Source organism: Carcharhinus amblyrhynchos, chromosome 9 (assembly GCF_965287045.1).
Source record: "Carcharhinus amblyrhynchos chromosome 9, sCarAmb.v2.hapA, whole genome shotgun sequence".
NCBI classification, from domain to species: domain Eukaryota; kingdom Metazoa; phylum Chordata; class Chondrichthyes; order Carcharhiniformes; family Carcharhinidae; genus Carcharhinus; species Carcharhinus amblyrhynchos.
In genome coordinates, this window is record NC_137332.1 from 58950712 (window position 1) to 58961539 (window position 10828).

General features: G+C 40.4%; 1 protein-coding gene across 1 annotated transcript; it reads left to right on the forward strand.

The window, feature by feature from the left end:
• The first annotated feature begins 4358 nt into the window (after positions 1 to 4358).
• LOC145348382 (doublesex and mab-3 related transcription factor 3, truncated-like) lies at positions 4359 to 8693 on the forward strand. The gene is made up of 2 exons (XM_080196594.1): positions 4359 to 4755; positions 7816 to 8693. The coding sequence occupies exons 1-2, from the start codon at positions 4359 to 4361 to the stop codon at positions 8691 to 8693; spliced, it is 1275 nt and encodes a 424-aa protein (XP_080052720.1).
• The last annotated feature ends 2135 nt before the right edge of the window (positions 8694 to 10828 follow it).

The following is a 10828-nucleotide window of genomic DNA, read 5'->3' on the forward strand; positions in this document are numbered from 1 at the left end:
CTGGAAAACTTTCCTGTAAAAAGCTTTTGAGGGAAGGAACAAAGAACAAAGAACAAAAGAACAAAGAACAAAAATCAGCCTGGGAAACAGGCCCTTCGGCCCAACGAGCCCGCGCCGCCATCTCAACACCACCAGTCCACCTCTCTACCCATGACCCCTGTCTAATGTTTTATGGCCATCCAGATTGAGGGAAACTGATTTAGGGACAATTTATTCCTGCCAATCAGCCTAACAGCACATCTTTGGGGTGTGGGAGGAAACCGGAGCACCCGGAGAAAACCCACGCAAGCACGGGGAGAATGCGCAAACTCCCACAGACACTGGCCCAAATCCATGTGTCTGCACAGCAATCAGCGATAGTCACTGAGATGTCGTCTTGCCCAGTATCTTGTCCAGTTTAGGCACACACTAACGACATGAAGCACTAGGCCAATCTCGAACAACCAAGAGCAGCCCCAGTACGACCCATCGTGTATATGCCCCTCATTGGACACGAGGTGGACCGACTTAAAACCTGTGAATGAAAAGAGAAAAAACATTATTATCATACTATACCCATTTACATTACCAGGGACGCCCCATGCTAATGACCTTTATTTAAAAGTATCTCCTATATCCACCCATCTCCAACTCAGTCATGTGCCTGTCTAAGTTACTCTTAAAGGACTCTAGCGTGTTTGCTTCCACCACCTTACTTGGCAGAGCATTGCATACCCCCACTACCCTCTGTGTGAAAAACCTCCCTCTAACAACAGAAGGCATGGTCTTTATTCATGATTTTATTTTTTTTAAATGTAGATTTAATTATTCCTGTAACAAAAATACTGATATATGGAAATATTATTGAATTCCAAATGTATTTTTAAGTGGCCAGTCCAAAAAATGCAAAATTCTTTGTCTAAAAGAAAAAAATGATATTCTATTCCCTAGTTGTGAATAGAAGTAGTTCCACGTCTTCTGATCAATAAAAAAATTCAGAAAAACTTGGCACAGCAGAATGAACAGAAATCTCCTGTACATAAACTTTGTACACTAAAATATTATCATAAGTTTATGTCAAAGTTGTGTTGGTTTTGAATTTAGGCAGCTATCCAATTTAAACTTTGGAATCACACTTTTCCAATTTGAAATAAAAACTGCATAATTCTGAAATATTTCATAAACACAGAAAATCTAAATCCCGAAAGCAAAGTTTCACTTTATATGTCAAACTAGTGATTAGAGATTGATTTCTGCAGAGATGAAACAAATACTTTCAACTTAAAAATAATAAACTATTGGTATGGCTGATGCAACTAGGTAAATAGCTGGTGGCATATATCCTGTGCACATTAATCAGCAAACTCTCGCTCATCTAAGTTTGTACTAACCTTGAATAATACCTGGATCGACTAAGTAGAGTGGCGGTCTGTACAATGTTAGGCTAGATTGTGAAACTGGTTTTAAAGTTGGTCCCTTAAATAATAGGCAGCATTGTGTCAAGTCAGGAACTTAAATTACTGCAAAGTTTAAGATGCATGTCAAAGCTACAAAACTGGATTTTTTTCAGATGAGTGAAAAGGGGTAAACTTTTAGAATAAAAAAGGCTTTGTGAAAAAACACAACCTTTAAAGATGGCTGTTGAATTGCGGAGACATTTGCACACGGCATTTTAATGGACGGGAATCTTGGACAGAAATTAACATAAATAAATGCTTACTTTTCTCAGCTAGTTTGCTACCCGTCCTTCGCATCTGTTATGCCCATTCTCAGGTTTCTGATGTATCCAAGGCATTTGTCAATCTAGTTGACTTCCTTAGTGTGCCCCAGAGTTTTCTGTGTAAAACCCTCAGTTTGGGGATTTATATACATCTGTGGAGAAATAATGTAAATGAGCTAAGCGTCAATCGTCCATGGAACTCGCCACTCTGTTGGTATGGGAAAGTTAGGTAAGGTCCAGGTTCGTCATTTGCAATTTCTACTTCACATGCAAAACGTTCTGGACAAGTTTGCAGAATACTGCGGATGCTAGAAATCCGATAGAAAAAACAGCAAATGCTGGAAACATTCAGCAAATCTGGCAGCATCTGTGGAGAGAGAAACAATGTTAACGTTTCCGGTCGATGACCTTTCACCAGTACTCGGAGCATGTTTTTAGCTCTAAGACGGCAGGTTCGTTCTCCTCACAGACGCAACCGGTCACGTTGAGTATTTCCAGCATTTTCGTTTTTTTAAATTTCAGATCTCCAGTACTCTGCAAATACGTAAGTGATAACTGAACTCTTCAACCTATACACCAGAAGGTAAACCTTAAAAGCTCTCGGGTACCTAGTCAAATACAACACTCCCTGGAATATATGCACCACTGATGCAGATTGTTGAACAACCAGTTGATCAAATACAGATTCATTTTAGATTTGAAGTCAAACTTCTTGTGGCCATACGAAACCTCAAATAATCTTAATAAAAAAACGCAATGTTCGTCTTTATTACTGACTGCTTCACCCAAGTTCAATATCCACATACTAATTCTACATGTTAAAGAGAACCCGGGTTGCCCCAGAATCAACAGCAAGATGATGGATACGCACTTTGCAGAGGGATTCAACCACTAAGGACCCACTTTTTAAATTTTAAATTCAGTTACGGGATGTGGGCGTCGCTGGCCAGAGCAGCATCTATTGCCCATCCCTAGTTGCCTTTGAGAAATGAGAAGAGAAAGAAAATTCATCAAATTACATATTATCTCCAGTATTGACCATCTACTCCAGTTTCAGTGGTCTATCCCGTTATAATGTTTAAAACAACTAATAACGTTTATCTCTATGCTAAAGCTCAGCCTGTGATCGTTGGCAGAGGATTGTTAGTGGCAGTATAAAGATTTTACTGACAAAATCCTCAATATAGACCATGGAAGCGCTGTGTTTTAAATCGGCGTCTTACTTTGCTTCAAATTATTAAAATTAATAACTTTATTTAGATGTGAAGCCAAGATGAAAGACCCACATTCCGCGCGTGACTCACAAACAAGGTTGAAAAGAATTATTGACTAAACTGGAGCGAGGAGTTCCACAGAGGCAGAATATGTTGAAGTAAACATTGATTTTTTGAGTGAGAAGGAAGGGAGGAGGTAAAGGGTGTAGGAGCACAATGTCAGAGCTCAGTGTAAACCAGGGAGCAAAGGCCGAGGTAAGAGGACAATTAAGGTTGCCAGGGAGAGAGATTTGAGGCTACCAGAGAGGAGAAGAGATTGCCTATCAGGCAAGCTCTTCCTCCCCACCCCCAAACACTCCAGCTGGTTTCGTATGTACGAGTGCTTAATGCACTTTTTATCAATAATGCTTTCAAACCTCATCCATATGGTCCCAGATAGAATAAAATTTCATTTTGTTTAGATTGACTTAAATCGCAGACGATGGCTTGGTTCCCAGAGAAGCACTTTCTCACGGGTTTCAGGTGTGTTGTTTCCATGAATGTGAAATCATGCGGCATAAATTCTGCCATTTCGAATCAGCGTTGTTTCCTATGTATTAACTAAATGTTGCAGAAGGTGATGATTCTATGCAATGTCCAATGCATCGACTGACCAGACAATATTGATGTAAGTTATCGTGGTTTAAAACCCTGTACTTTACATGCAGAAATATAACCAATTCGACCTTAGTCCTCAGCCCCAGCTCAATATGAAATAAAGAATTTGCCCCTTGTTGCCCATAAAGTTTTAAACAATATTTCCAAATTTACAATATAAAGATTAAACAACTTCGCGCATAGTAGGTTTAATTTAGTGTAGACTGGACATTGATTCCTCGCATCCTTTATCCTAACTATTGGTTTTATGGATGCATGAAGTTGAAAATAGACAATTAACATAATGTGTTTGGAAATTTATCGCTCTTTTAAAATGGGGTACATCGCTCCTTTTAAGATTGGGAAGGAGTCTAATTATGAAAGGGGATCTGTATGAAGTGATCCATTAGCTCTATTACCGAGCTTCCAGCTCTCTCGTTTGCCTTTAATCCCTTTTGAATGGAGTGAGCCCCGCCCTTTCTCTGCACCTATATCTCCTCCTCCAACCACTCGAACTCATTGAGAATTGTTTGATTGTGGAGTTGCTTTCAACTCTTAAAGAATGAAGGGGAGAGGTTTGCGGGGGGGAAAATGATTTTCGATCCTTTCATACAAATCGTTTCACTTGAGTGACTTGGAAGAACTGCTTCTAAACATCGAGGCAGTGAAGCTGGGATATACACGAACGGCACTCCGGCTCCTGAAGTCAGGTTTGCCCTTGCTCCAGTGCTTCGCCAAAAAAAGGAACTCGGGGGAAATCCACCCTTGTGTTGCAGAAACACAGAACTCCCAACTGTAAAGCGGTTACCATGAATAGCTATGGTCCTCCATACCTGTATGTACCCACCGCGTCTGCCCGGGGAACATCTCAGAGAACTCCCAAGTGCGCTCGCTGCCGGAACCACGGGGTGTTGTCCTGGCTCAAAGGGCACAAACGCTACTGTCGCTTCAAAGACTGCACTTGCGACAAGTGCATCCTTATTCTGGAAAGACAGCGGGTCATGGCCGCTCAGGTGGCTCTCAGGAGGCAACAAAGCAATGAGAATCCTTGCAGCCTGGTTCTTCCCGACGATTACAGAGCCACATATTCAGCCCCGGAGAGAGCCGAGGACTCGGCGCTTTCGGATAGCGTCTGCTCAGCAGGTACAGGCAGCAACAGAGCTGAGGAGACCATATCTGCGGACTCTCTACTCTGTCAGCAAGCGGGTAAGAACACAGGCTAGAAATACTTAAAGGGTTTTCACAGCTCATTGTATTTGAACAGCCCGAAATTACAAGGGGAATATTTTACATATAAATTACTCTAAGTGTACTGATCTAATAGAAAACATTTCCCCGTGATCCACACTTGACATTTGAACGTCTCGCTCTGAATGTAAATAGTTGATATTTTCTTGTTGTTTTCTGTGGGAAAGTAACTAAGACATTCTTTCAGTAAAGTCTGTCCATCATCTCCCTGATGTAAACAAAGAGGCTCAACATTGATACAGCAAATTATCAGGTCTCAAGATGTTCCAAAGGTGTCGCAATTAATGAGAAATATTTTCAACTGCAATTACTGTCATGGAGGCAAGTTTGTCCAAAGGAGAAGTACTTAATCAACTGACATTTATGTTCTTGTAGCTATTCCGAGAAAGAGCGTTTACTATATTCTGTGTCCCCTGTTGTTGCATCCATTCCAACAATTGGCAGGTTGCTGCCTTGTATTATCCCGCGATTTGGACCGATTCCAAGATTGAGAAATCATTAATGTAGGAGACTACAAACTGGGATCATTTTGCTTCTCTGAGGGACATTAGGAGGGATATATTGCCAAAATCTACGCCCGGGTGCACTGGATCGGAAAATCGGGCGGGCTTCCTTTACACTTCCACCCGCCCAATTTCCCAATCTACATGGTGCCCAGACATTCCGCTTCATCTGGACTGGCGCAAACTTCGCAAATCAGCATCATCTAAACTAGCCCGCTGTAATGGCGCACGCCGACACCTTGGATCTTTGTAAACAAACATCTTAATATTTTGTTGCCGCCAAATGCCCAGTTTTATAGATAATATTCAGAGCTGAGCAGCATCTCGTTCAGTCTCTTCACCTTCATCGAAGTCTAAGGTGAAGAGACAGGAGGCCAACTTTGTCCAATCTACCAAGATTAGTTATCACAAAAATACTTGAAAACGATTTCATGGCTACGTGAGCATGAATTACCTGTGTCCAATAAAGCGGCAGGAACATGCATTTTAGTTTAATGAGCAAAGAGAAGGAGCGGCACAATATGCGGCCACTGCAACAATCTGGATGCTATTTTAACTGAACAATCACTGGCAAAGCAAGCCACATTTGTTATCCCCTTTTTCTACGAACACTTAAGCGTCTGATTATTCTTACTGCAAATTGGCTTCCTGCTTGTTTTTCCATGTTAATTCTTAACATAACAAATCAAAGAGCCGGCTAGTTCAAAGCCATAAGACTCTGGTTATGATAATTGTGCAGGGTGAAAAGGGGGATTGATCTGTTTGGATGACCCGCGTTTACCGTTTCAGCCCCAGGGACGTGATTAATCACTGCAGAGAGCACAGGGATTAAAGGATCAAATTGCCTGGTTACAAGTGAAACAAAGAGAGACCTGCTGCTGGGATAATTTCCAGCTATTTCTTAGAGAGAAAAAAACAACCCGCACTTTTATGGACTTCTGTTATTCCAATTAAACCGTACATGACTACTTCAGTGACACATTATCACAAGGTGCCATTTATGGAATTAAAATATATAAGAGAAATTGATTCCTGTCAGCATTCTGTAAATATTTCCTAACGGCGACTATTAATATAATTAAAATGTTTTAATTCCACATTCAGAACATTGCTGCAATGTTTGGGAGTTAATTGGCGGTTTTTATTTTCTGAATTAATAATTAAACATTTGGCTAACGGGAAGTTGTATTAACGGTTGACAAATGACGCCTTCAGGATAAATTATGATGCTAAGGGAAACGGTGTCCTCTGTAATACCCATCAAGCTGTAATCAGTTTTAGGATTTATTGACTTATTTATCCTTTCATTCATTGCTCCAGTCAATGTAACTTACTTTGAATATAACTAATTGTGTATATTTCATAATTCACAAAAATATTAAACGTTGAAAACAAGTGCAAATTAATCCTAATTTGGACCCCTAAATTACAATAGAAACGCATTGTTGTAACCCCTTCAAGTAAATATCAAGATATTACATCCTTAAACTTCGAATAAATTGCCGGATGATATTTTGTTAAATTCTAAACTTCCTAAATAGTTCTTTTGGTGGGATTCGGAGCTAAATTCTGTTTAAAAGTTGAAGCTCAAAGTGAGACTTGTTAGTGTTCTTACACCTGCAACAGACTTTTTTAAAAAAAGACCTTTATTAGGTGTAGATTTCCCTTAAATAAAATCCATCTTCCTTATTTCAAATATAAGATGCAACTATATTTTAAATACAACCTTGCATTCCGACTTCAAAAAAGACCTGTGGCGGGCCTGCTTCCCGCAATCTTTAATTTCTTAAAGTCAAGAAAGGTATGTTTTGGTTGATTGGGCCGATAGATATGGGGTGTAATTGAACGTGGAAAAATCGAAATTGTTACATATGCATTGAGTTATAAAACTTTGAAAACAATACAAGTGCAGACAAACGTAAAGGTTGGACTGCACAAAGGTGGAATGACAACCCAATAACGCAGTGAAAATACATACGGAATCCTAAGTTTTATACAAGGGAGTACAGTACAAAGACAACGTAATGCTAAAATCATTCCCGAGCTGGTGCAGGTACCATGAGCTGAATAACCTTGTTATGTTGTAAAATTCTAACATCTTGGAAACTATAGTGTGCACCGACAAAAAAAACCGCAAATAATATTCAGGATATATTGGGGAGTTTACGTACATTAGTAAGTACAGTTGGCTTCGTAAGTGTTTTAAAGTAATTTTGTTTCATGACCCAATGCGCGCAGTACATTACGCTGATTGAACGGGAGCCTTCACTGGACCTATTATGTCGCGATGTACCTGCCCTCTTCATTTCATGCAGGGACATGCGGCGGTGTGAACGTGAATGCTCCAGAGTTCAGTACCCGAATTTAAAGTTAGTCTAGGTCTACACTTGGAGAAAAGTAATTCCCCAAAAGTATTATTCTGAGGAATGTATTCCGGTATGTTACTATGCACAATAATGAAATCATTCATTCACTACAAAGTTCTAATTAAAATATTGTACCTATTTGTTATCAGATGAATATGAAGATGTCGGGAGAAAAGTTGATGAGAAGAACCAAATGAAGATTACGGAAAGTGAGGAAGAAGAGGCGGTTTCATCCACAGATCCTCAAAATAGTGACTTACTTTCAACCCTCCAAGAGTCCGGCAATGAAATAGAGCGGAGGAAGGAAAACAAAGAACAGATTAAAGGCGCCACCGGAGATAATTTCAGTGACATCAGGAAGTTCTTGAAGTCGGAAGATATGCTGAAGGACGTGGCTCCTTCAGGAAAATCTAAAACGCCCCCCATAGAGGTTCTTGCCAAGGTATTTCCAAATCAGAAACAATCTGTGCTGGAGTTGGTACTGAAGGGTTGCAATAATGATTTGGTTTCAGCTATTGAAACCTTACTCACCAGTACCACCAGGCGATCTGAAAGCTCGAAGAGTTCCAGCAAAGTACAGACCACTAAGGACATAGCTGACTACAACTCTGGTCACTATCCTTTATCCTCTACAGCTTGGTCTCTGAGTTCTGCCTTCAGATCCCCATCTGACCCCTTCCAGGTATCCCCAAACAACCATAGTGTTGTGGCAAGCTTGCCCAATGTCAATCAGACAATTACACAACCCAGTCAGTACCCAGTGCCAACCCTTTTCAGACCAACTTTGTCTGGATCTCATCCCTTTGTTTCCAGTGAGTTTGCCCTATGGAGCACCATGACCTTCCAGCACCCTAGCCTAAGGCAACAGTTTACTTCCCTGGCTCATTCTACTAGTGCTCTGTTGGGCAGCACCACAATGATCCTTCCTGCCCCAAATGAGACTTCCCAAAAATCATCTGTCTGTGATGGGAATCTGGCAGAAAAATCTTTGAAAGCTCTTGAAGAAAGACAAGAAAGTAAAAATTAGCAGATTGGATTTCAAACAGATTCTCTGGGCCTGTTCTGTTAAACTTTCATAATGAATGTTGGGACTGGTTAAAAAGAATGCCCTGAAGAACACATGCTCACAAAGGAAATCCTGAAGTGGACATTGTAAGATTGATGTCCATCCCAAATATGTGTAACAACCTCGCCTTGTAATAGTCAATGTGACAAGTGTTCATTTTATTTAGAATTTTATTGCATTGAAAACAAAACTAGATGATGTTAGCTCAGAATTTAATGGCCGTAAGACAATTTCATCATAATTTGTTTCTGATTCAACCTAGTAAAAGGGAAATAAATTCTACCTTTTAAAACTAATCAGCAGCTTGGTATATGGAATACAAATTCCATTTGTGTATTGGGTTTGAAACATAACACCAAAATTGAAATACAAGTGTGTATTGTATAAGTTGGTATTGAGTGATATTCAAATTACTTTTTGGAGAATTATTGGTCAGAAGTACAGTCATAGCACAGGGCATAGTCAGCTATTTGAGACTACTTTTGTGCTCTAGTTTCCAGTCTATTTCCAAGTTATTCCATTCAAATCCTCATCCTTTGCATATTTGGCATGTGCACTATATCATGGGTAGAAAGCTTGCATTTTTCTTGCACCCTCATTGTATGCTGTTGCTGAATGATCCACATTGCCTCCATCAGATACATTTTTTCTCTAAAGTTATTTTAATTAGTTTTTATCAAGTTATCTTTCTAAATAAATATAACTTTTAAATTATCTTTTGACAACAAACTATAGCAGGAGCAATTATATAGTTTAAACATCTTCAAGTCATTAGAATATGCTTGTACATTTTAGTCAGATTGTATATTGTGTTAAGCATTCAACCTTCAATGCACCAGGCTACCACTGACTAGGCAACATATTTTAGTGAGCCCTTTTCCTTGGGCTGCTAACAAATTTACTCACCAGGCACTTCATTGTTGTAAAAGACAACCAGAAAAAGATATTAAAAGTTTGATCTGGTTACTGCTCTGTGTTGCCATCAACTTTAATGTTTTCTCTCCTAAATCAACTTCTTCGAAATTGTTTCCAAACTGGCTAAGTTTAGAGATGTGTGCCCAGCTACAGGAAAACTGCAAGAAGTTGGAGGCATGGGATAACAGGTAAGTTTAGGTTTGTCTCATACTAATTTTTGTTACTTTTGAAAACTTCTCAGGTACCTGATCTGAGGGATCATTTTCATGCATCAGCCTTATCAGGTCGCCTGATTTTTGTCACAACCTGGTATCCCCACACTGCATTTCCAGCAGGAGTTGTTGAATGCATGCAGGTAGGAAGTTTGGCTGTTTTTCAGTATGTCTTCCCATCTCAGAAATCTGAAGGTCATTTGTAGCTTCCATACTGTCCCCCTGATTGAGCTCAGGTCTCATCCATTGTGTTCTACCCTTAGGCAGATCTGAACTCAAATCACACATGATATGCTTGAGCCACAAGGTGGGAAGAGGAGCTGCTGTGTTTTCTCATCGGTGAAGGTAGAGGGAAGGGTTCATGCTCTGATGTTATTGAAGTCAATGTTCAGGGGTAAAGGGGCAGGTGTTGCACTTTCTTCAGTTGCACGGGAAGGTGTCGTGCTGTTAGCATTCTGCACTGGGGACCATCCTCTACGAGACCCCCTGGTCCAGTCTTCCATCACACTCAACACATCATCCCCTGACTACGGCACCTTCCCATGCAATCGTAGAAGATGCAACACCTGCCCCTTATCTCCTCTCTGCCCATCATCCCAGGGCCCAAACACTTTTTTCAGCTGAAGCAGCGCTTCAATCTGGTCTATTGTCTTTACTGCTCCCAATGTGGTCTAGTCTACATCAGTGAGACCAAAAGCAGACTGGGTGACCACTTTACAGAATATCATTGGTCAGTCTGCAAGCAGGGCCCTGATCTTCCTGTCACTTGCCTGTTCTCCTGTCCACATGGCTGAGGCTTCAAATAAGTTTTGTGTTGGTCTTCATGGAGGAGGACACAAATAGCTTGCCGAATATTAAAGATAGAAGGATGGTAGGAGATGAGGTCCTTAATGCAATTACAGTCACTAGAGAGGTAGTGCTTGATAGACTAACGGGACTGAAGGTAGACAAGTCCCCGGGCTGGATGGA

Coding starts and splice junctions, on each gene's coding strand:
- LOC145348382 (XM_080196594.1), top strand. CDS start 4,359: ATGAATAGCTATGGTCCTCCATACCTGTATGTACCCACCGCGTCTGCC. Junction 4,756..7,815: donor TCTACTCTGTCAGCAAGCGG/GTAAGAACACAG, acceptor ATTTGTTATCAG/ATGAATATGAAGATGTCGGG.